At 44.3% G+C, this 26,514-nt stretch overlaps 1 protein-coding gene across 1 annotated transcript in view; it reads left to right on the forward strand.

The window, feature by feature from the left end:
* LOC115120349 (protein Dok-7-like) overlaps positions 1–26,514 on the forward strand; it is a 58,712-nt gene that overhangs the window by 18,862 nt on the left and 13,336 nt on the right. The window contains exons 4-8 of the mRNA XM_065004507.1: positions 1,375–1,575; positions 14,150–14,269; positions 17,448–17,555; positions 17,755–18,758; positions 23,856–23,933. Of these exons, the coding sequence (XP_064860579.1) occupies positions 1,375–1,575; positions 14,150–14,269; positions 17,448–17,555; positions 17,755–18,758; positions 23,856–23,933 (1,511 nt within the window). The remainder of the gene's footprint in view (positions 1–1,374; positions 1,576–14,149; positions 14,270–17,447; positions 17,556–17,754; positions 18,759–23,855; positions 23,934–26,514) is intronic.

The following is a 26,514-nucleotide window of genomic DNA, read 5'->3' on the forward strand; positions in this document are numbered from 1 at the left end:
ATTGCTAAAGCAGAACTCGAGTGGTTTAAGGGGAAACATTTACATGTCTTGGAATGACCTCGTCAAAGCCCAGACCTCAATCCAATTGAGAATCTGTGGTATGACTTTAAGATTGCTGTACATCAGCAGAACCCATCCAACTTGAAGGAGCTGGAGCAGTTTTGCCTTGAAGAATGGGCAACAATCCCAGTGGCTAGATGTGCCAAGCTTATAGAGACATACCCCAAGAGACTTACAGCTGTAATTTCTGCAAAAGGTGCCTCTACAAAGTATTGACTTTGGGGGGTGAATAGTTAAGTTTGTGTCTTATTTCTTGTTTATTTCACAATAAAAGGAGGGAGAGAGAGAGAGAGGACTGAACCCATTGATGACAGATCACAGCCAGCAGGGAGAGAGAGAGAGGGAGCACGGAACCCATTGACGACAGATCACAGCCGTGTGTGTATGTGTGTGTGTGTGTGTGTGTGTGTGTGTGTGTGTGTGTGTGTGTGTGTGTGTGTGTGATCCATGTGTATGTACTGTATACTGTCCTAGACTTATGCTCTGTGTGTATGTACTGTATACTGTCCTAGACTTATGCTCCGTGTGTGTGTACTGTATACTGTCCTAGACTTATGCTCCGTGTGTGTGTACTGTATACTGTCCTAGACTTATGCTCCGTGTGTGTGTACTGTATACTGTCCTAGACTTATGCTCCGTGTGTGTGTACTGTATACTGTCCTAGACTTATGCTCTGTGTGTATGTACTGTATACTGTCCTAGACTTATGCTCCGTGTGTGTGTACTGTATACTGTCCTAGACTTATGCTCTGTGTGTGTGTACTGTATACTGTGTGTGTTACCTTCATTATGTCTCTGATTGATACAGAACTCATGGTGTGTGACAGCGGCTCTCTTTGCCTTTAGCTTAGTTTGAATAATAATTCATCTCTCTCTCCATCCCTCTATCCCCCCACTCTCTCTCTCAATCTCTCTCTCTCACTCTCCCTCCCCTCTCTCTCTCTCCCCTTACTCTCTCTCTCCATCCGCCTTCTCTCTCTCTCCCCCTCCCCCCACTCTCGCTCTCCCTCCCCTCTCTCACCCTCTTCCCCTTACTCTCTCTCTCTCTCTCTCTCTCTCTCTCTCTTCCTCCCCCTCTCTCTCTCTCTCTCCCCTCTCTCTCTCTCTCTCTCTCTCTCTCCCTTACTCTCTCTCTCTCCCTCCCCCTCTCTCTCTCTCCCCCTTACTCTCTCTCTCACTCCCCTCCCCCACTCTCGCTCCCCTCTCCCTCCCCTCTCTCCTGCTTCCCCTCTCTCTCTCTCTCCCCTTCCCCTTCCCCTCTCTCTATCCCCCTTCCTCCCTCTCTCCCTCCCTCTCTTGCTCTCTCTCTCTCAGTCCACAGGTTCAGTGTAGGCGTTCAGCCAGGAACTAAGCTAGAGAGTGGTCCCGCCTCCCTGCACCTGTGCAACAACCTACTGGTCCTCACTAGGGACCTCCCCCCGGCCGTGATTGGCCAGTGGAAGCTGTCAGACCTGCGTCGCTATGGCGACGTGCCCAATGGCTTTGTGTTTGAGGGCGGCACTAGATGTGGATACTGTGAGTATGGAACCACAACGGGTCCGTGTCCCAAATGGCACCATTTTCCCTAGTGCACTACTTTAGCACTACTTTGGTGCACTTTAGTGCATGTAGTGCACTACTTTAGACCAGAGCCCTATGGGACCCTATTCCCTATGTAGTGCACTACTTTAGACCAGAGCCCTATGGCACCCTATTCCCTATATAGTGCACTACTTTAGACCAGAGCCCTATGGCACCCTATTCCCTATATAGTGCACTACTTTAGACCAGAGCCCTATGGAACCCTATGTAAGTGCACTACTTTAGACCAGAGCCCTATGGCACCCTGTTCCCTATATAGTGCACTACTTTAGACCAGAGCCCTATTGCACCCTATTCCCTATATAGTGCACTACTTTAGGCCAGAGCCCTATGGCACCCTATTCCCTATATAGTGCACTACTTTTGAGAATGGAACTCACTGTGTCAACGGGTTAGCTAGTTTTAATAACAGTTAAATGGAATTGTTTTGAATTCTAAAACAATTCCATAGTAACAGTTCACCAGGTCTGTGGCCTTCATCTCTGGTCCTGGAGAATTCGAGGTGTGCAGGCTTTTGTTCCATCCCAGCAGTACATTGTCCCTGTCTCTCTATCGTTCTCTCTTCTCCCCAAATGACTACAGTATTTTGTGGTTGGTTGATATCTCAGAGTACAGTATAGTTGGTATCTCAGTACAGTATAGTTGGTATCTCAGTACAGTATAGTTGGTATCTCAGTACAGTATAGTTGGAATCTCAGTACAGTATAGTTGGTATCTCAGTACAGTATAGTTGGTATCTCAGTACAGTATAGTTGGTATCTCAGTACAGTATAGTTGGTATCTCAGAGTACAGTATAGTTGGTATCTCAGTATAGTTGGTATCTCAGTACAGTATAGTTGGTATCTCAGTACAGTATAGTTGGTATCTCAGTACAGTACAGTATAGTTGGAATCTCAGTACAGTATAGTTGGTATCTCAGTACAGTATAGTTGGTATCTCAGTACAGTATAGTTGGTATCTCAGTATGGTTGGTATCTCAGCACAGTATAGTTGGTATCTCAGTACAGTATAGTTGGTATCTCAGTACAGTATAGTTGGTATCTCAGAGTACAGTATAGTTGGTATCTCAGTACAGTATAGTTGGAATCTCAGTACAGTATAGTTGGTATCTCAGTACAGTATAGTTGGTATCTCAGTACAGTACAGTATAGTTGGTATCTCAGTACAGTATAGTTGGTATCTCAGTACAGTATAGTTGGTATCTCAGAGTACAGTATAGTTGGTATCTCAGAGTACAGTATAGTTGGTATCTCAGAGTACAGTATAGTTGGTATCTCAGTACAGTATAGTTGGTATCTCAGTACAGTATAGTTGGTATCTCAGAGTACAGTATAGTTGGTATCTCAGAGTACAGTATAGTTGGTATCTCAGTACAGTATAGTTGGTATCTCAGTACAGTATAGTTGGTATCTCAGTACAGTATAGTTGGTATCTCAGTACAGCATAGTTGGTATCTCAGTATGGTTGGTATCTCAGTACAGTATAGTTGGTATCTCAGAGTACAGTATAGTTGGTATCTCAGTACAGTATAGTTGGTATCTCAGTACAGTATAGTTGGTATCTCAGAGTACAGTATAGTTGGTATCTCAGAGTACAGTATAGTTGGTATCTCAGAGTACAGTATAGTTGGTATCTCAGTACAGTATAGTTGGTATCTCAGAGTACAGTATAGTTGGTATCTCAGTACAGTATAGTTGGTATCTCAGTACAGTATAGTTGGTATCTCAGTACAGTATATTTGGTATCTCAGTACAGTATATTTGGTATCTCAGTACAGTATAGTTGGTATCTCAGTACAGTATAGTTGGTATCTCAGTACAGTATAGTTGGTATCCCAGAATACAATATAGTTGGTATCCCAGAATACAGTATAGTTGGTATCTCAGTATAGTTGGTATCTCAGAGTACATTATAGTTGGTATCTCAGTACAGTATAGTTGGTATCTCAGTACAGTATAGTTGGAATCTCAGTACAGTATAGTTGGTATCTCAGTACAGTATAGTTGGTATCTCAGTACAGTATAGTTGGTATCTCAGTACAGTATAGTTGGTATCTCAGAGTACGGTATAGTTGGTATCTCAGAGTACAGTATAGTTGGTATCTCAGTAGAGTATAGTTGGTATCTCAGTACAGTATAGTTGGTATCTCAGTACTGTATAGTTGGTATCTCAGTATAGTATAGTTGGTATCTCAGTACAGTATAGTTGGTATCTCAGTACTGTATAGTTGGTATCTCAGTATAGTATAGTTGGTATCTCAGTACAGTATAGTTGGTATCTCAGTACCATATAGTTGGTATCTCAGTACAGTACAGTATAGTTGGTATCTCGGTACAGTATAGTTGGTTTGTATGTCAGACCCTCATCTACTGGTTTATTAAGTCCACAGAGTAACTCTAAACTGCAGGCATATCAAATAGGTTTTCATCATACACACACACACCGTAATGACGTTGCCCTCTTTGGGTACAGCGATCCCTATTCCCCCTCCCTTTGTCTCTCCTACACCCAGGCTGCTGCGACCTCAGGTTGTAAATTCCTGGAGGAGAATCCTGCCTCATGGTCAGACTATATAGAGAGAGTGAGTTTTCATAGAGAGAACAAAGGAATTTCTTCCACCTCACAGAGCTGGAGGTCCGAACGACATTCATGTTCTGGAGGAGGTATAAAATATCGCTGAAGAATCCAGCTTACGAACTGGTCCGTTTGGTACAATTTTGTGAAACTCATGAGAGACAATACGACCACATTACCATAACGCTGTTTATACAGCGGAGTCTCAAGTATGAGGCTTTACATCTAATTGTTGTACAAAATGAATGAGTGATTATGTGCTCGTGTCAACTGTCCTTACCGTAACAGGCCTGTCAGGACCAATGACAACTGTCCTTACCGTAACGGGCCTGTCAGGACCAATGACAACTGTCTCTACCGTAACAGACCTGTCAGGACCAATGACAACTGTCTTTACCGTAACGAGCCTGTCAGGACCAATGACAACTGTCTTTACCGTAACAGGCCTGTCAGGACCAATGACAACTGTCTTTACCGTAACGGGCCTGTCAGGACCAATGACAACTGTCTTTACCGTAACAGGCCTGTCAGGACCAATGACAACAGTCCTTACCGTAACGGGCCTGTCAGGACCAATGACAACTGTCTTTACCGTAACGGGCCTGTCAGGACCAATGACAACTGTCTTTACCGTAACGGGCCTGTCAGGACCAATGACAACTGTCTTTACCGTAACGAGCCTGTCAGGACCAATGACAACTGTCCTTACCGTAACAGGCCTGTCCTTACCGTAACAGGCCTGTCCTTACCGTAACAGGCCTGTCAGGACCAATGACAACTGTCCTTACCGTAACGGGCCTGTCAGGACCAATGACAACTGTCCTTACCGTAACGGGCCTGTCAGGACCAAAGACAACTGTCTTTACCGTAGCAAGTGTGTGTGTGTGTGTGTGTGTGTGTGTGAGAGAGAGAGAGAGAGAGAGACACACTCTCCTGGGCCTTAATACGAGTGTCTTGTTTCTTCACTCTATAAATACCACTCCCCCTAGAGCCATCTAAGACCAATCACCTCGGCCCTCTCCACCACCTCATTTACATATTGCCAGCTGCCCTGAGAACAGCAGTGGGGGAATGACATGTCCAGAATGAAGGGTGTGTGTTGTTACAGTAGAGAAATAGGAGAGATAGAATGTGAGTGTTAGTTCGTTACAGAAATAGAACAGATAGAATGTGAGTGTTGGTTCATTAGAGAAATAGAACAGATAGAAGGTGAGTGTTGGTTCATTAGAGAAATAGAACAGATAGAATGTGAGTGTTGGTTCATTAGAGACATAGGAGTGATAGAATGTGAGTGTTGGTTCGTTACAGAAATATAACAGATAGAATGTGAGTGTTGGTTCGTTACAGAAATGGGAGAGATAGAATGTGAGTGTTGGTTCATTAGAGACATAGGAGTGATAGAATGTGTGTGTTGGTTCATTAGAGAAATAGGATTGGTAGAATGTGAGTGTTGGTTCATTACAGAAATGGGAGAGATAGAATGTGAGTGTTGGTTCATTAGAGAAATAGGAGTGGTAGAATGTGAGTGTTGGTTCATTACAGAAATAGGAGAGATAGAATGTGAGTGATGGTTCATTAGAGAAATAGGAGAGATATAGAATGTGAGTGTTGGTTCATTAGAGAAATAGGAGTGATAGAATGTGAGTGTTGGTTCATTAGAGAAATAGGAGTGATAGAATGTGAGTGTTGGTTCATTAGAGAAATAGGAGTGATAGAATGTGAGTGATGGTTCATTAGAGAAATAGGAGAGATATAGAATGTGAGTTTTGGTTCATTAGAGAAATAGGAGTGATAGATTGTGAGTGTTGGTTCATTAGAGAAATAGGAGTGATAGAATGTGAGTGTTGGTTCATTAGAGAAATAGGAGTGATATAATGTGAGTGTTGGTTCATTAGAGAAATAGAACAGATAGAATGTGAGTGTTGGTTCATTAGAGAAATAGGAGTGATAGAATGTGAGTGTTGGTTCATTAGAGAAATAGAACAGATAGAATGTGAGTGTTGGTTCATTAGAGAAATAGAACAGATAGAATGTGAGTGTTGGTTCATTAGAGACATAGGAGTGATCGAATGTGAGTGTAACTACGTTATAGAAATAGAACAGATAGAATGTGAGTGTTGGTTCATTAGAGAAATAGAACAGTTAGAATGTGAGTGTTGCTACATTAGAGAAATAGGGGTGATAGAATGTGAGTGTTGGTTCATTAGAGAAATTGGGGTGATAGAATGTGAGTGTTGGTTCATTAGAGAAATAGGAGTGATAGAATGTGAGTGTTGGTTCATTAGAGAAATAGAACAGATAGAATGTGAGTGTTGGTTCATTAGAGAAATAGAACAGATAGAATGTGAGTGTTGGTTCATTAGAGAAATAGAACAGATAGAATGTGAGTGCTGGTTCATTAGAGAAATGGGAGTGATAGAATGTGAGTGTTGGTTCATTAGAGAAATAGAACAGATAGAATGTTAGTGTTGGTTCATTAGAGACATAGGAGTGATAGAATGTGAGTGTTGGTTCGTTACAGAAATATAACAGATAGAATTTGAGTGTTGGTTCGTTACAGAAATGGGAGAGATAGAATGTGAGTGTTGGTTCATTAGAGACATAGGAGTGATAGAATGTGTGTGTTGGTTCATTAGAGAAATAGGAGTGGTAGAATGTGAGTGTTGGTTCATTACAGAAATAGGAGAGATAGAATGTGAGTGTTGGTTCATTAGAGAAATAGGAGAGATATAGAATGTGAGTGTTGGTTCATTAGAGAAATAGGAGTGATAGAATGTGAGTGTTGGTTCATTAGAGAAATAGGAGTGATAGAATGTGAGTGTTGGTTCATTAGAGAAATAGGAGTGATAGAATGTGAGTGTTGGTTCATTAGAGAAATAGAACAGATAGAATGTGAGTGTTGGTTCATTAGAGAAATAGAACAGATAGAATGTGAGTGTTGGTTCATTAGAGAAATAGAACAGATAGAATGTGAGTGTTGGTTCATTAGAGAAATAGAACAGATAGAATGTGAGTGTTGGTTCATTAGAGAAATAGGAGTCATAGAATGTGAGTGTTGGTTCATTAGAGAAATAGAACAGATAGAATGTGAGTGTTGCTACATTAGAGAAATAGAACAGATAGAATGTGAGTGTTGGTTCATTAGAGAAATAGAACAGATAGAAAGTGAGTGTTGGTTCATTAGAGAAATAGGACAGATAGAATGTGAGTGTTGGTTCATTACAGAAATAGAACAGATAGAATGTGAGTGTTGGTTCATCAGAGAAATGCTCTGTGAGTCCGTGTCTCTGTGGACGGTAAACAGGGATGGGGAACATAGCCCAGGTAACATTTGGGTCCAAAATCTGTACCGTGCTGTATTTGTAAAGACAAAATGTCACTGGCCTGGCGAGTTAGTTGGGCACATTTTCTACTAGTCTGGTCTGGATAGTACTATCCTCAGATTAGTGGGTTAGTTGGGCACATTTTCTACTAGTCTGGTCTGGATAGTTGGGCACATGTTCTACTAGTCTGGTCTGGATAGTACTATCCTCAGATTAGTGGGTTAGTTGGGCACATGTTCTACTAGTCTGGTCTGGATAGTACTATCCTCAGACTAGTGGGTTAGTTGGGCACATTTTCTACTAGTCTGGTCTGGATAGTACTATCCTCAGACTAGTGGGTTAGTTGGGCACATGTTCTACTAGTCTGGTCTGGATAGTACTATCCTCAGACTAGTGGGTTAGTTGGGCACATTTTCTACTAGTCTGGTCTGGATAGTACTATCCTCAGACTAGTGGGTTAGTTGGGCACATGTTCTACTAGTCTGGTCTAGATAGTACTATCCTCAGACTAGTGGGTTAGTTGGGCACATGTTCTACTAGTCTGGTCTGGATAGTACTATCCTCAGATTAGGGGGTTAGTTGGGCACATGTTCTACTAGTCTGGTCTGGATAGTACTATCCTCAGATTAGTGGGTTAGTTGGGCACATTTTCTACTAGTCTGGTCTGGATAGTTGGGCACATGTTCTACTAGTCTGGTCTGGATAGTACTATCCTCAGATTAGTGGGTTAGTTGGGCACATGTTCTACTAGTCTGGTCTGGATAGTACTATCCTCAGATTAGTGGGTTAGTTGGGCACATGTTCTACTAGTCTGGTCTGGATAGTACTATCCTCAGATTAGTGGGTTAGTTGGGCACATTTTCTACTAGTCTGGTCTGGATAGTTGGGCACATGTTCTACTAGTCTGGTCTGGATAGTACTATCCTCAGATTAGTGGATTAGTAGATTAATCATCACCCACTGTAAAGAATAACGTCTAGGTTCTGTCACACAGCTGTGTGTGTGTGTGTGTGTGTGTGTGTGTGTGTGTGTGTGTCAGGTGACGATAGGAGAGGGATGTCTTGTGACTTATCACCTCTTGTGTGTCTTCATCTGACCCGCAGTTAACACACTCGCACTAACACACACACACACCAAGTCACACTCACACTAACACATATACACTCACATCAACACACACACACACACACACTCAGGGCAATATACAGCGCCTGAGAGTTTGGGTGTCAAAAACTCTTGGGGCCAAAAACACTTCAGATGAACAAATAGATGGTAATTCCTAATTCAAATGAACAAATAGATGGTAATTCCTAATTCAAATGAACAAATAGATGGTAATTCCTATTCAGATAAACAAATAGATGGTAATTCCTAATTCAAATAAACAAATAGATGGTAATTCCTAATTCAAATGAACAAATAGATGGTAATTCCTAATTCAAATGAACAAATAGATGGTAATTCCTAATTCATTTAAAAGAAGTGGAAGAGGTTTTACATGTAATTTGAATTCAATACAACTTGATATTTTAGAGGAAATCAACCAATCAGGAAAGTATCCTGTTCACTTTGTAACCAATCAGGAATGGACCATGTTCACTTTCTAACCAATCAGATGGTATTTGTGTAATTACGGGCAACAAAATGGTTGATTTATACTAAATGAAACATAGCAGGTTTTGTAATGGTTGGTTATCATAGTTCGCTATTTCTCTTGGTGTTGTGCCTTTGGTCCATTGATCCCAGGTGAACAGGACTTCTATTAGACACACACACACACACACACACACACGGCTCTCTCTCACACACACACACACACACACACACACACACACACACACAGCTCTCTCACACACACACACAGACACACACAGACACACACAGACACACACACACACACAGCTCTCTCACACACACACACACACAGACACACACACACACACACACACACACACACACACACACACAGCTCTCTCACACACACACACAGCTCTCTCACACACACACACACACACACACACACACACGGCTCTCTCTCACACACACACACACACACACACACACACACACACACAGCTCTCTCACACACACACACAGACACACACAGACACACACAGACACACACACACACACAGCTCTCTCACACACACACACACACAGACACACACACACACACACACACACACACACAGCTCTCTCACACACACACACAGCTCTCTCACACACACACACACACACACACACACACACACACACACAGCTCTCTCACACACACACACACACACACACACACACACACACACACACACACACACACACACACACGTAAACGCTCCAAAAGTATTTTCTCTCAATGTTGTTTTGACGGAATAGATAGATGAATAGATAGAATAGGAGGATATTTTCTGTCAACAAAAACATTGAACAAAGATGTTGCTGTGCCGTCATGTTGTCGTCTCTATAGTTACCATACTGAATGACCTTCTCTATAGTTACCTTACTGAATGACCTTCTCTATAGTTACCATACTGAATGATCATCTCTATAGTTACCATACTGAATGATCTTCTCTATAGTTACCATACTGAATGAACTTCTCTATAGTTACCATACTGAATGACGTCTCTATAGTTACCATACTGAATGATCTTCTCTATAGTTACCATACTGAATGATCTTCTCTATAGTTACCATACTGAATGACCTTCTCTATAGTTACCATACTGAATGATCATCTCTATAGTTACCATACTGAATGACGTCTCTATAGTTACCATACTGAATGACGTCTCTATAGTTACCATATGATCTACTGAATGGCTGAGGTTATAGGACACGTCTACTGAATGATCTTCTGGCTGAGGTTATAGGACACGTCTACTGAATGATCTTCTGGCTGAGGTTATAGGACACGTCTACTGAATGATCTTCTGGCTGAGGTTATAGGACACATCTACTGAGGTTATAGGACACGTCTACTGAATGGCTGAGGTTATAGGACACGTCTACTGAATGATCTGAGGTTATAGGACACGTCTACTGAATGATCTTCTGGCTGAGGTTATAGGACACGTCTACTGAATGGCTGAGGTTATAGGACACGTCTACTGAATGATCTGAGGTTATAGGACACGTCTACTGAATGATCTGAGGTTATAGGACACGTCTACTGAATGGCTGAGGTTATAGGACACGTCTACTGAATGATCTTCTGGCTGAGGTTATAGGACACGTCTACTGAATGATCTGAGGTTATAGGACACGTCTACTGAATGATCTGAGGTTATAGGACACGTCTACTGAATGATCTGAGGTTATAGGACACGTCTACTGAATGATCTGAGGTTATAGGACACGTCTACTGAATGATCTGAGGTTATAGGACACGTCTACTGAATGATCTGAGGTTATAGGACACGTCTACTGAATGATCTGAGGTTATAGGACACGTCTACTGAATGATCTTCTGGCTGAGGTTATAGGACACGTCTACTGAATGATCTGAGGTTATAGGACACGTCTACTGAATGATCTGAGGTTATAGGACACGTCTACTGAATGATCTGAGGTTATAGGACACGTCTACTGAATGATCTTCTGGCTGAGGTTATAGGACACGTCTACTGAATGATCTGAGGTTATAGGACACGTCTACTGAATGACCTTCTGGCTGAGGTTATAGGACACGTCTACTGAATGATCTTCTGGCTGAGGTTATAGGACACGTCTACTGAATGATCTGAGGTTATAGGACACGTCTACTGAGTGATCTGAGGTTATAGGACACGTCTACTGAATGATCTGAGGTTATAGGACACGTCTACTGAATGATCTGAGGTTATAGGACACGTCTACTGAATGATCTTCTGGCTGAGGTTATAGGACACGTCTACTGAATGGCTGAGGTTATAGGACACGTCTACTGAATGGCTGAGGTTATAGGACACGTCTACTGAATGATCTTCTGGCTGAGGTTATAGGACACGTCTACTGAATGGCTGAGGTTATAGGACACGTCTACTGAATGGCTGAGGTTATAGGACACGTCTACTGAATGGCTGAGGTTATAGGACACGTCTACTGAATGGCTGAGGTTATAGGACACGTCTACTGAATGGCTGAGGTTATAGGACACGTCTACTGAATGGCTGAGGTTATAGGACACGTCTACTGAATGGCTGAGGTTATAGGACACGTCTACTGAATGGCTGAGGTTATAGGACACGTCTACTGAATGACCTTCTGGCTGAGGTTATAGGACACGTCTACTGAATGGCTGAGGTTATAGGACACGTCTACTGAATGGCTGAGGTTATAGGACACGTCTACTGAATGATCTTCTGGCTGAGGTTATAGGACACGTCTACTGAATGATCTGAAGTTATAGGACACGTCTATTGAATGATCTGAGGTTATAGGACACGTCTACTGAATGGCTGAGGTTATAGGACACGTCTACTGAATGATCTTCTGGCTGAGGTTATAGGACACGTCTACTGAATGATCTGAGGTTATAGGACACGTCTACTGAATGGCTGAGGTTATAGGACACGTCTACTGAATGGCTGAGGTTATAGGACACGTCTACTGAATGGCTGAGGTTATAGGACACGTCTACTGAATGACCTTCTGGCTGAGGTTATAGGACACGTCTACTGAATGATCTGAGGTTATAGGACACGTCTACTGAATGGCTGAGGTTATAGGACACGTCTACTGAATGGCTGAGGTTATAGGACACGTCTACTGAATGATCTTCTGGCTGAGGTTATAGGACACGTCTACTGAGGTTATAGGACACGTCTACTGAATGATCTTCTGGCTGAGGTTATAGGACACGTCTACTGAGGTTATAGGACACGTCTACTGAATGATCTGAGGTTATAGGACACGTCTACTGAATGGCTGAGGTTATAGGACACGTCTACTGAATGGCTGAGGTTATAGGACACGTCTACTGAATGATCTTCTGGCTGAGGTTATAGGACACATCTACTGAGGTTATAGGACACGTCTACTGAATGACCTTCTGGCTGAGGTTATAGGACACGTCTACTGAATGATCTTCTGGCTGAGGTTATAGGACACGTCTACTGAATGGCTGAGGTTATAGGACACGTCTACTGAATGGCTGAGGTTATAGGACACGTCTACTGAATGATCTGAGGTTATAGGACACGTCTACTGAATGGCTGAGGTTATAGGACACGTCTACTGAATGATCTGAGGTTATAGGACACGTCTACTGAATGATCTTCTGGCTGAGGTTATAGGACACGTCTACTGAATGATCTGAGGTTATAGGACACGTCTACTGAATGACCTTCTGGCTGAGGTTATAGGACACGTCTACTGAATGATCTGAGGTTATAGGACACGTCTACTGAATGACCTTCTGGCTGAGGTTATAGGACACGTCTACTGAATGGCTGAGGTTATAGGACACGTCTACTGAATGATCTTCTGGCTGAGGTTATAGGACACGTCTACTGAATGATCTGAGGTTATAGGACACGTCTACTGAATGATCTGAGGTTATAGGACACGTCTACTGAATGATCTGAGGTTATAGGACACGTCTACTGAATGATCTGAGGTTATAGGACACGTCTACTGAATGATCTCCTGGCTGAGGTTATAGGACACGTCTACTGAATGGCTGAGGTTATAGGACACGTCTACTGAATGATCTGAGGTTATAGGACACGTCTACTGAATGGCTGAGGTTATAGGACACGTCTACTGAATGGCTGAGGTTATAGGACACGTCTACTGAATGATCTGAGGTTATAGGACACGTCTACTGAATGGCTGAGGTTATAGGACACGTCTACTGAATGATCTTCTGGCTGAGGTTTTTCCTCACGTTGTGTTTTCGTCTGGAACTGTTCTGATACAACGACAGGAACCCGTTGAATCGTTGAAGATTGTTGACGTAACCAAGGGCTTTTTTGTCTACAGTACAACCGTACAAAACATGTCTGTGTTTCATTCAAGGGCAGAAATTCTTCACTCTGAGCCTCTTAATGGTTAAACTAGCTGGCCTCATTTAGACAGGGGAAATATCTCTCTTCAATCAATTTCATTTCTACCAGCCTCCTTTAAAAAATATCTTGGAACATTTGTTGTCAATTTGTAATAGTTTGTATGTTCTTCTATCCTCTCTCCCTCATCTTCCCCCTCTCTCTCTCTCTGTCTCTCTCTCTCTGTCGCTCTCTCTCTGTCGCTCTCTCCCTCTCTGTCTCTCTTTCTCTCTGTCTCTCTCTCTGTCGCTCTCTCTCTGTCGCTCTCTCTCTCTGTCTCTCTCTCTCTCTGTCTCTCTTTCTCTCTGTCTCTCTCTCTCTGTCGCTCTCTCTCTGTCGCTCTCTCCCTCTCTGTCTCTCTCTCCCTCTCTGTCTCTCTCTCTCTCTGTCGCTCTCTCCCTCTCTGTCTCTCTCTCCCTCTCTGTCTCTCTCTCCCTCTCTGTCTCTCTCTCTCCCTCTCTGTCTCTCTCTCTCCCTCTCTGTCTCTCTCTCTCTTTCTCTGTCTCTCTCTGTCTCTCTGTCTCTCTCTCCCTCTCTGTCTCTCTCTGTCTCTCTTTCTCTCTGTCTCTCTCTCTCTCTGTGTCTAGGGGCTGGTGTGTTCTTCCTGTCCTGTTCAGAAGGAGAGCAGATCAGTTTCCTGTTTGACTGTATAGTCAGAGGCATCTCTCCTAGTAGAACACCTAGTGGCCTCAGACCTAACCTACCAGGTATATATACACACACACACACTATAGAAGGCAGGCTCTTTCTCTCTCTCTCTCTCACTTATTTTCCTACCAAAGGAATGTGACTTGTGTCTCTAAGGTTTACTGGGTGTTTTAGTGTGTGTGTTTTAGTGTGTGTGTGTGTGTGTGTGTGTGTGTGTGTGTGTGTGTGTGTGTGTGTGTGTGTGTGTGTGTGTGTGTGTCGAGGCGCCAGCATGGAGGTGGCATCACATGCTCAAAGCCCTTTGGGGTCACTGTGTGGATTAAGGGGTGTGTGTGTGTTCACAGCCATTTCTGAGAAGGCCTCACATGTTGAGTAACTGTAGAGGGAAGAATAACTGCATATAGGCACACACACACGGCACCATGAAGACAAAACAACAACATTACTGCTTAACCCTTTTGTGAACGGATCAGCTCATTCCAAACCCCCCCCCCAACAGGAGGCACAGCATGAACAGACCAGAGGCAGAGGGATTCCTTTACTTGTGAACATTTACTAAAACAGGTTTTCTTTCAAAATAACTTTCCAGTACAAGGTAACGTCCACAGTGTGTATACATATCTGCCTCTGTCAGGCCTGCAGCCTGTTTTAACCTGAGACATTCAGTGCTTTAACAGTGCTATAATTAGCCTAGCATAGTTTAGCGCTAGCCAGCGCTAGCCAGTGTTAGTCGACACCTCATTCAGCATAGTGACTAAAACTGCTGTAGGGGCTTAGCGGTTAGCATTAGCCATTAGCTAGCTGTCATGCTAAGCTAGTGACAGAGGGTAGATACTTGACACTCCCTCCACCCCATCTTGCATTCTCACACACATACACACAGGACATAGTGTACACACACACACACATAACACACACACACACGCACATAACACACACACACACACACACACACACACACACACTCTTACACATACTCACACTCACTCTTACACATACTCACTCACTCACTCACTCACAGACAGGCAGACATACATTCATATACACCTCCCTGTAAATGTGCTGTCACACACGCACGCACGCACGCACGCACGCACACACACACACACACACACACACACACACACACACACACACACACACACACACACACACACACACACACACACAGCTGTCATGTACATCTCTCCTTGTAAATGTCCCAGCCTTTGGCAGGGTTTTTCCCACGGACACACACCTCCCTTCCCTGTGAAGGTGAGCCTGCCTCCCCCTCACTTTGGTAGTTAACTCAGCCTGCCTCCCCCTCACTTTGGTAGTTAACTCAGCCTGCCTCCCCATCACTTTGGTAGTTAACTCAGCCTCCCTCCCCCTCACTCTGGTAGTTAACTCAGCCTGCCTCCCCATCACTTTGGTAGTTAACTCAGCCTGCCCCCCTCACTTTGGTAGTTAACTCAGCCTGCCTCCCCATCACTTTGGTAGTTAACTCAGCCTGCCCCCCCATCACTTTGGTAGTTAACTCAGCCTCCCTCCCCCCTCACTCTGGTAGTTAACTCAGCCTGCCTCCCCATCACTTTGGTAGTTAACTCAGCCTGCCCCCCCTCACTTTGGTAGTTAACTCAGCCTGCCTCCCCATCACTTTGGTAGTTAACTCAGCCTGCCTCCCCATCACTTTGGTAGTTAACTCAGCCTGCCCCCCTCACTTTGGTAGTTAACTCAGCCTGCCTCCCCATCACTTTGGTAGTTAACTCAGCCTGCCCCCCCCCCTCACTTTGGTAGTTAACTCAGCCTCCCTCCCCTCACTCTGGTAGTTAACTCAGCCTGCCTCCCCATCACTTTGGTAGTTAACTCAGCCTGCCCCCCCCTCACTTTGGTAGTTAACTCAGCCTGCCTCCCCATCACTTTGGTAGTTAACTCAGCCTGCTTCCCCATCACTTTGGTAGTTAACTCACCCTGCTTCCCCATCACTTTGGTAGTTAACTCAGCCTGCCTCCCCCTCACTTTGGTAGTTAACTCAGCCTGCCTCCCCATCACTTTGGTAGTTAACTCAGCCTGCCTCCCCCTCACTCTGGTAGTTAACTCAGCCTCCCTCCCCCTCACTTTGGTAGTTAACTCAGCCTCCCTCCCCATCACTTTGGTAGTTAACTCAGCCTGCCTCCCCATCACTTTGGTAGTTAACTCAGCCTGCCTCCCCCTCACTTTGGTAGCTAACTCAGCCTGCCTCCCCATCACTTTGGTAGTTAACTCAGCCTGCCTCCCCATCACGTTGGTAGTTAACTCAGCCTGCCTCCCCATTACTTTGGTAGCTAACTCAGCCTGTGTTCGTTATCGAGCCCATGGTTTCAGTACCTGTGTTTGTTATAGAGCCCATTGTTTCAGTGCCTGTTCGTTATAGAGCCAGTGGTTTCAGTACCTGTGTTCATTATAGAGCCTATGGATTCAGTACCTGTGTTCGTTATAGAGCCCGTGGTTTCAGTACCTGTTGTCGTTATAGAGCCCGTGGTTTCAGTACCTGTGTTCGTTATAGAGCCCATGGTTTCAGTACCTGTGTTCGTTATAGAGCCCGTGGTTTCAGTACCTGTGTTCATTGAGACCATTGTTTCAGTACCTGTGTTCATTATAGAGCCCGTGATTTCAGTACCTGTGTTCACAACAGAGCCCATGGTTTCAGTACCTGTGTTCGTTATAGAGACCATGGTTTCAGTACCTGTGTTCGTTATAGAGCCCATGGTTTCAGTACCTGTGTTCGTTATAGAGCCCATGGTTTCAGTACCTGTGTTCATTATAGAGCCCATGGTTTCAGTACCTGTGTTCACAATAGAGCCCATGGATTCAGTACCTGTGTTCATTATAGAGACCATGGTTTCAGTACCTGTGTTCGTTATAGAGACCGTGGTTTCAGTACCTGTGTTCGTTATAGAGCCCATGGTTTCAGTACCTGTGTTCGTTATAGAGCCCATGGTTTCAGTACCTGTGTTCACAATAGAGCCCATGGATTCAGTACCTGTGTTCATTATAGAGACCATGGTTTCAGTACCTGTGTTCGTTATAGAGACCATGGTTTCAGTACCTGTGTTCGTTATAGAGACCGTGGTTTCAGTACCTGTGTTCATTATAGACCCAGTAGATAAAGCTGTGGATATATTACTCTGTTGTGTGTGTGTGTGTGTGTGTGTGTGTGTGTGTGTGTGTGTGTGTGTGTGTGTGTGTGTGTGTGTGTGTGTGTGTGTGTGTGTGTAGATCCCAGTGCTAGCCGGTCCTCCTCCTCAGAGAGGATCAACCATGAAACATCGGATCTAGAGAGAAGACTCAGCATGCTGTCTCACCGCAGTAGACAGAGCAGTACAGGTAATCAATCAATACCGCAATCCACCAATCAATAATCCCAGTTTTCAGTTCATCTCCTGACTGTATTTGAACCATCAATAAACGGCGTAGTTCACCGTTTTATCAATCAATCAATCAATTCACTTAAATCTTAAATCATTTTACTCAATTGACCTTTGATCAATCAATCAATCAGTCAGCTAATCAATATCTTCCCCAGCCTCCACCTCCAGTTACAGCACCTCCATTGCCGGGGACGACCGCAGCAGTATCTCTTCCTCTTCCTCCAGCCAATCAGACGCCAGCTACGGAAGCCACTTCCCTTTATGGCCAGGGCCAAAACGCCCCACTTCCTCAACCGAGACCCTGTCGGCCCCTCCCACTGCGAGGTCCTCGACCAATCTGGACGAGGATCTCTATAACGCTGTCATGAACCGCACTCCTTTCAAACCGCCTTCCCACCTTCACAGTCTCCACGACAGCGGGCGCCAAAGCTCGTTGGACAGCGGGATAGGCGTCGCCACGGCCAGCAGCCAATCGTCTTACTCTGGGAGCTTCTCTTCCTGTACGGGCAGCCTGGACACAGCCAGTCAAGGAGGAGGGGAGGAGTTTGGGTCTGTCCTTAGTCTACCTCCCCCTCTTCTCTCTCTGCCTCCTCTTTCTCTATCTCCCCCTCCTCCCTCTCTACCTCCTCCTCCTCCACCCAGTCTACCTCCTCCACCTCCTCCTCTGTCCTTAAGGACCCCTGAGCCCGGCCCTCTCTCCCCCCCTACTCCCGGCTCCTGCCTCCCGTCTTGCTCCTCCTCCTCCAGGACTAGTGGTTGTAGCTCTGGCGCCCCCTGGTGTCAGAGTGAGGAGTACCAGGCACCCAGCCTTCTCAGACTACAGTATGACAGCCCCAGGAACCTCCTGCACACCCTGGCCTTCAAGGATCCTCCACCCCAGGGAGGAGCACCCGAACTGGGCAGGGACAGGCAGCTCGGTGGGGATGGAGATCAAGGACAGATCCAGGGGCATGAGTGTCCTTCCCTTCCTTCCAACCCCACTGAGGCCTCTCTCCAGTGGGTAGAGACCCCGAGGCAGGCCCCCGTAGAGAGGCACCTGTCCTGGAGCAGTGAGAGAGCGCCCCCTGTGGACAGTGGTGATCGGTGCAGCATCATGTCCGCTCGGCTCACACCCAGACCTCTGCTGTTACCTGGCTGTCCAGTGTGTGGAGGAACCCAGGTAATACAACTCTGGACACCTAATAGTTATTAGTACTAATGGATTCCTAGGCTTCATTTGGGCTCCATGTCTGACTTTTAATTTATTCAGTGTTTTATTAATTTTTAACCTTTTATTTTAACAAGGCAAGTTGGTTAAGAACAAATTCTTATTTACAATGACGGCCTACCGGGGAACAGTGGGTTTAATTGCCTTGTTCAGGGGTAGAACGACTTTCTCAGCTCGGGGATTTGATCGAGCAACCTTTCGGTTACTAGCTCAACGCTCTAACCACTAGGCTACCTGCCGCCCCTCTGTGTGTGTGTGTCCGTGTCTGTGTGTTCATCTTATTACTGTTTCCCATACAGCCAGTCCATGCAAACGCCTGCTGTCCCTGTCATCACAATCCCACAACTAGCCGTCTGCTTATTTGACTCATTCGAGTCTCTGTACACTCCCACAGTACCAGCCCAAAGCACTCAAATAATACATTGTTGGCAGCCCACACACATACACATCTGTTACTCCCAAGTAACATGATCACGACGAGGCCTGATAAACTGGAGTTAACCTGTTGCTTCTACTCGGGACGCTTGCGTCCCAACTAGAGCTCTGGAAATGCAAATGCGCTACGCTAAATGCTAATAGTATTAGTTAAAACTCAAAAGTTCATTAAAATACACATGCAGGGTATCGAATTAAACCTACACTCGTTGTGAATCCAGGCAACAAGTCAGATTTTTAAAATGCTTTTCGGCGAAAGCATGAGAAGCTATTATCTGATAGCATGCAACACCCCAAAAGACCCACAGGGGACGTAAACAAAATAATTAGCATTTAACTTACACAAACCGCACAATAAAATAGAAAACATTCATTACCTTTCACCATCTTCTTTGTTGGCACTCCTAGATGTCCCATAAACACTATTTGGGTCTTTATTTCGATTAAATCGGTCCATATAAAGCCTAGATATCGTTATATGTAGACTGTGTGATAAACGAAAAACATTGTTTCAAAACGTAACGTCATTTTTTAAAATTCAAAAAGTCGATGTTTTAAACTTTCACAAAACAGTTCGAAATACGTTTGTAATGCAACTTTAGGTATTAGTAAACGTTAATAAGCGATAAAATTCATCAGGAGGCGATGTAAAGATCATTAGCTGTCCGTCTGGAAAAATGTCCGGCTAGAAACTCAACTAGTGAAAATATCCGGTCCTAAACCGGAGGAGATACGGTGTCCTGTATGTGTTTGACCAAGAAAAAACTCGAAGGGAAATGACAAGACTCTAGACACCGTGTGGAAGCTGTAGGTACTGCAACCTCAGTCAATTAATTGTGGTTCACGTTTATCAATGGGTTCAAGTAGCGCATGGATATATTTTCCCATTTTCAGTGATCAGTTTTTCCTGTGCTTTTCGATGTAAATGCCGTTCTGGTAAAGCCACAGCAGTGATTTAACCAGTTTTTTAAACGTCTGAGTGTTTTCTATCCACACAGACTAAGCAAATCCATATACTATATTCCTGGCATGAGTAGCAGGGCGCTGAAATGTTGCGCAATTTTTAACAGAATGTTCAAAAAAGTAGAGGGTCGACTTAAGAGGTTAAACAGGCTGTGTTTAAGGCTTGTTTAACTAGCGTAGCACAGTGTTATGTTTAACTAGCGTAGCACAGTGATATGATGTTTAACTAGCGTAGCACAGTGTTATGTTTAACTAGCGTAGCACAGTGATATGATGTTTAACTAGCGTAGCACAGTGTTATGTTGTTTAACTAGCGTAGCACAGTGTTATGATGTTTAACTAGCGTAGCACAGTGTTATGTTGTTTAACTAGCGTAGCACAGTGATATGATGTTTAACTAGCGTAGCACAGTGATATGTTGTTTAACTAGCGTAGCACAGTGTTATGATGTTTAACTAGCGTAGCACAGTGTTATGTTGTTTAACTAGCGTAGCACAGTGATATGATGTTTAACTAGCGTAGCACAGTGATATGATGTTTAACTAGCGTAGCACAGTGATATGATGTTTAACTAGCGTAGCACAGTGTTATGTTGTTTAACTAGCGTAGCACAGTGTTATGTTGTTTAATTAGCGTAGCACAGTGATATGTTGTTTACCTAGCGTAGCACAGTGATATGTTGTTTAACTAGCGTAGCACTGTGTTATGTTGTTTAACTAGCGTAGCACAGTGTTATGTTGTTTAACTAGCGTAGCACAGTGATATGTTGTTTAACTAGCGTAGCACAGTGTTATGTTGTTTAACTAGCGTAGCACAGTGTAATGATGTTTAACTAGCGTAGCACAGTGTTATGTTGTTTAACTAGTGTAGCACAGTGTTATGTTGTTTAACTAGCGTAGCACAGTGTTATGTTGTTTAACTAGCGTAGCACAGTGTTATGTTGTTTAACTAGTGTAGCACAGTGTTATGTTGCTGTCACAGAAGTTTTTTAAAAACATTCCGTTTAAATTTCTGTCAGGGATACCTCACAGAGCCACCGTCTGCACACAAACAACCCCTTAAAGGGGCATTCTGGGATTGAACAAATGAATGATATATATATATATATATATATATATATATATATATATATATACTGACCACTTTATTGCCAATGTGGGATATTTTGAATCCCAGATTCCCCCTTTAAAAATCACTCAGACAGAATGAAGAGATTCAATGTTCCTGTCAATTAAATGGAACAAGTTGTTACCAGACAGGAGGAGGGTCAAGGCCAGGGTCAAGGCCAGGGTTGGCCATTATCAACCTGAACTGTCTGCAGATACAGACATCGGGATTCATTTAGGTCCGAGGCCTGAGCAAAGTTTATTTTGTTCTGTTTAGTAGGAAGACAATGGAGAGAGGGAGGATAGAGAGAGAGAGAGAGAGAGGAGGGAGAAAGAGTAGAAGAAGGATGGAGAGAAAAGGAGACAGAGAGAGAAAAGGAGACAGAGAGAGAAAAGGAGACAGAAAGAGAAAAGGAGACAGAGAGAGAAAAGGAGACAGAGAGAGAAAAGGAGACAGAGAGAGAAAAGGAGACAGAGAGAGAAAAGGAGACAGAGGGAGAAAAGGAGACAGAGAGAGAAAAGGACAGAGGGAGAAAAGGAGACAGAGGGAGAAAAGGAGACAGAGAGAGAGGGAGAAAAGGAGACAGAGAGAGAGGGAAAAAAGGAGACAGAGAGAGAAAAGGAGACAGAGAGAGGGAGAAAATTAGACAGAGGGAGACATGGAGAAAAGGAGACAGAGACAGAGGGAGAAAAGGAGACAGAGGGAGAAAAGGAGACAGAGAGAGAAAAGGAGAGAGAGGGAGAAAAGGAGACAGAGAGAGAAGGAGAAAAGGAGACAGAGAGAGAGGGAGAAAAGGAGACAGAGGGAGACATGGAGAAAAGGAGACAGAGACAGAGGGAGAAAAGCAAACAGAGAGAGAAAATGAGAGAGAGGGAGAGGGAGAAAAGGATACAGAGGGAGAAAAGGAGACAGAGAGAGAGGGAGAAAAGGAGACAGAGGGAGACATGGAGAAAAGGAGACAGAGACAGAGGGAGAAAAGGAGACAAAGGGAGAAAAGGAGACAGAGACAGAGGGAGAAAAGGAGACAGAGAGAGAAAAGGAGAGAGAGAGAGGGAGAAAAGGAGACAGGGAGAAAAGGAGACAGGGAGAGAGGGAGAAAAGGAGACAGGGAGAGAGGGAGAAAAGGAGGCAGAGGGAGAAAAGGAGACAGAGGGAGAGGGAGAAAAGGAGACAGAGGGAGAGGGAGAAAAGGAGACAGAGGGAGAGGGAGAAAAGGAGACAGAGGGAGAGGGAGAAAAGGAGGCAGAGGGAGAAAAGGAGACAGAGAGAGAAAAGGAGACAGAGAGAGAAAAGGAGACAGAGAGAAAAGGAGGCAGAGGGAGACAGGGAGAAAAGGAGACAGAGGGAGAGGGAGAAAAGGAGGCAGAGGGAGAAAAGGAGACAGAGAGAGAAAAGGAGACAGAGAGAGAAAAGGAGACAGAGAGAAAAGGAGGCAGAGGGAGACAGGGAGAAAAGGAGACAGAGGGAGACAGGGAGAGAGGGAGAAAAGGAGACAGGGAGAGAGGGAGAAAAGGAGGCAGAGGGAGACAGGGAGAGAGGGAGAAAATGAGACAGGGAGAGAGTGAAAAGGAGACAGAGAGAGAAAAGGAGACAGGGAGCGAGGGAGAAAAGGAGACAGGGAGAGAGGGAGAAAGGGAGAGAGGGAGAAAAGGAGACAGGGAGAGAGGGAGACAGGGAGAAAAGGAGACAGAGGGAGACAGGGAGAGAGGGAGAAAAGGAGACAGGGAGAGAGTGAAAAGGAGAAGGAGAGAGAAAATGAGACAGGGAGAGAGTGAAAAGGAGAGGGAGAGAGACAGTCTTAGCTAACACCTGGAGGATAACGGCCAGAATGAAAACAATAAAACATGTTGTTGTTCTGATCAAAACCCTCCTGAAAGAGATGCAGCATCCCTCCTGAAAGAGATGCAGCATCCCTCCTGAAAGAGATGCAGCATCCCTCCTGAAAGAGATGCAGCATCCCTCCTGAAAGAGATGCAGCATCCCTCCTGTGTCTGAAGTCTTAATGTTGACCCTCTGAACCGCTGACTATGTCTGTCCTCACCAGAACTCCCTCTTCACCTCCCTGTTCTTAATGTCCTCAACCCTCTGAACTGCTGACTGTCTGTCCTCACCAGAACTCCCTCTTCACCTCCCTGTTCTTAATGTCCTCAACTCTCTGAACCGTTGACTGTCTGTCCTCACCAGAACTCCCTCTTCACCTCCCTGTTCTGTTTGACAAGACAATCCTTCTGTCTCATTTACATTCAGCACGTTGTTGTCTGGCTGTGAACGTGTCTATTTCATCACTATGAACGTACTATGACCAGACCGGGTTCAAATTCTATTTGAAATCTTTCAAATACTTTGATTGTTTGCTCTAGTCTGCCTAATGGGCGGGGTTTGCCGTTTTGGGACTATCCCATTGGTCCATTATGCCACGCGCAATTTAAGCAAACACGGATCAAGTATTCAAAATGATTTCGAATAGTATTTGAACCCATGTCTGTTGACCACCATGGCTGTTGTTTAACCCCGCCTCCCTCATCCGTTTCTCCACCCATCCAGAGTCATCATCCCTGTGTAGATCACAACTACATTACCCATGAGCAATGGTTCTCAGCTAGAAAGAGACATGTTACGCAGGTAAGATGACCCGTTGTGTGGTTATTGACAGTAGGGGCAACGATACTTTCAGGTTTTTTTGCAAACTTTTAACTAGGCAAGTCAGTAAAGAACAAAGTCTTATTGTCAATGACGGTCTAGGGTTAACTGCCTTGTTCAGGGGCAGAAGGACTGATTTGTACCTTGTCAGCTCGGGGATTTGAACTTGCAACCTTTCGGTTACTAGTCCAATGCTCTAACCACTAGGCTACCCTGCCGCCCCGTGCTGACTACACCGGCCACACCCGTGCGCCATCGCTCGCCTGTTGAGTTTGTCCATCCACAGCAGACACGATCAGGAAATGCAGGGTAGATGTATCAAAACCAACTATTTTAATTTGGGGACAGGTTGAAACGCCATATAAACATTCCATGGACATTTAGCTAGCTAGCTCGCTGTTGCTAGCTAATTTGTCCCGGGATATAAACATTCCATGGACATTTAGCTAGCTAGCTCGCTGTTGCTAGCTAATTTGTCCCGGGATATAAACATTCCATGGACATTTAGCTAGCTAGCTCGCTGTTGCTAGCTAATTTGTCCCGGGATATAAACATTCCATGGACATTTAGCTAGCTAGCTCGCTGTTGCTAGCTAATTTGTCCCGGGATATAAACATTCCATGGACATTTAGCTAGCTAGCTCGCTGTTGCTAGCTAATTTGTCCTGGGATATAAACATTCCATGGACATTTAGCTAGCTAGCTCGCTGTTGCTAGCTAATTTGTCCTGGGATATAAACATTGTGTTGTTATTTTACCTGAAATGTCATTTTTATTTTATAGATCTTTGTAGAATATTGACCCATTTTGAGTCACAGAAAATGGTGTGTTCTCTACTCAGGGAACAGGGGAAACCTACACCGAACACAAATATAAATGCAACATATCTACTGAGTTACAGTTCATATGAGGAAATCAGCCCATTTAAATAAATATATTAGAGCCTAACCTATAGATTTCACATGACTGGGCAGGGGGAGGGGGCACCACCACTGGGGAGTCAGGCCACAGAATAGGGCTTTATTACATATAGATATACCCCCCCACCTCCCAGACGGATGTGGAGATCCTGGGCTAGTCTGACGTTGTGAGGCCGGTTGGACGTAATGACAAATTGGAGACGGCTTATGGTAGAGAAATTAACAGTGAATTCTTTGGCAACAGCTCGGGTAGACATTCCTGCAGTCAGCATGTCAATTACACGCTCCCTCAAAACTTGAGACATCTGTGGCATTGTATTGTGTGACAAAACTGCACATTTTAGAGTGGCCCTTTTATTGTCCCCCCCCCAGCACAAGGTTCACCTGTGTAATGTATCATGCTGTTTAATCAGCTTCTTAACATGCCACACCTGTCAGGTGGATGGATTATCTTGGTAAAAGGAGAAATGCTCACTTAACAGGGATGTAAACACATTTTTGCACAGAATTTGAGAGAAATCAGCTTTTTTGTGCGTCTGGAACATTTTTTTATTTCAGCTCATGAAATTTTATATTTTTGTTCAGCGTAGTTATTTTCTAGTAATCTTTCCTAGTTCAGTCTTCTTCTTCTGTGGATTTTATATGGCGGGTTGACAACCAACTTTAAAGGTGTATTACTACAACCAACTGGACTGGAGTGTGGACCTCAGCTCATCTTCCAATCACCCATGTGGGTATATGCTCCTCTAAACCAATGAGCAGATGGGAGAGGCGGGACTTGCAGCGCATCAAGCATCACAAATAGAACCAAGTTCTATTTTAGCGTCAGGCCACGGCAGCGAACGGTGAAGGGTGCAATGATTGAATGACATGTAGGTGTACGTTTATTTTACAACGCTCACGCACGCGACGCGAGAGGTGTAGTCAGTATGTTAGTAGTTGGTGTAGTCAGCTTGGTGTAGTCAGTCTGTTAGTAGTTGGTGTAGTCAGTCTGTTAGTAGTTGGTGTAGTCAGTCTGTTAGTAGTTGGTGTAGTCAGCTTGGTGTAGTCAGTCTGTTAGTAGTTGGTGTAGTCAGTATGTTAGTAGTTGGTGTAGTCAGTCTGTTAGTAGTTGGTGTAGTCAGCTTGGTGTAGTCAGTCTGTTAGTAGTTGGTGTAGTCAGTCTGTTAGTAGTTGGTGTAGTCAGCTTGGTGTAGTCAGTCTGTTAGTAGTTGGTGTAGTCAGTATGTTAGTAGTTGGTGTAGTCAGTCTGTTAGTAGTTGGTGTAGTCAGCTTGGTGTAGTCAGTCTGTTAGTAGTTGGTGTAGTCAGTCTGTTAGTAGTTGGTGTAGTCAGCTTGGTGTAGTCAGTCTGTTAGTAGTTGGTGTAGTCAGTCTGTTAGTAGTTGGTGTAGTCAGTCTGTTAGTAGTTGGTGTAGTCAGCTTGGTGTAGTCAGTCTGTTAGTAGTTGGTGTAGTCAGTCTGTTAGTAGTTGGTGTAGTCAGCTTGGTGTCGTCAGTCTGTTAGTAGTTGGTGTCGTCAGTCTGTTAGTAGTTGGTGTAGTCAGTATGTTAGTAGTTGGTGTAGTCAGTATGTTAGTAGTTGGTGTAGTCAGTCTGTTAGTAGTTGGTGTAGTCAGTCTGTTAGTAGTTGGTGTCGTCAGTCTG

This window comes from Oncorhynchus nerka, linkage group LG18 (genome assembly GCF_034236695.1).
Source record: "Oncorhynchus nerka isolate Pitt River linkage group LG18, Oner_Uvic_2.0, whole genome shotgun sequence".
Taxonomy (NCBI): Eukaryota; Metazoa; Chordata; class Actinopteri; order Salmoniformes; family Salmonidae; genus Oncorhynchus; species Oncorhynchus nerka.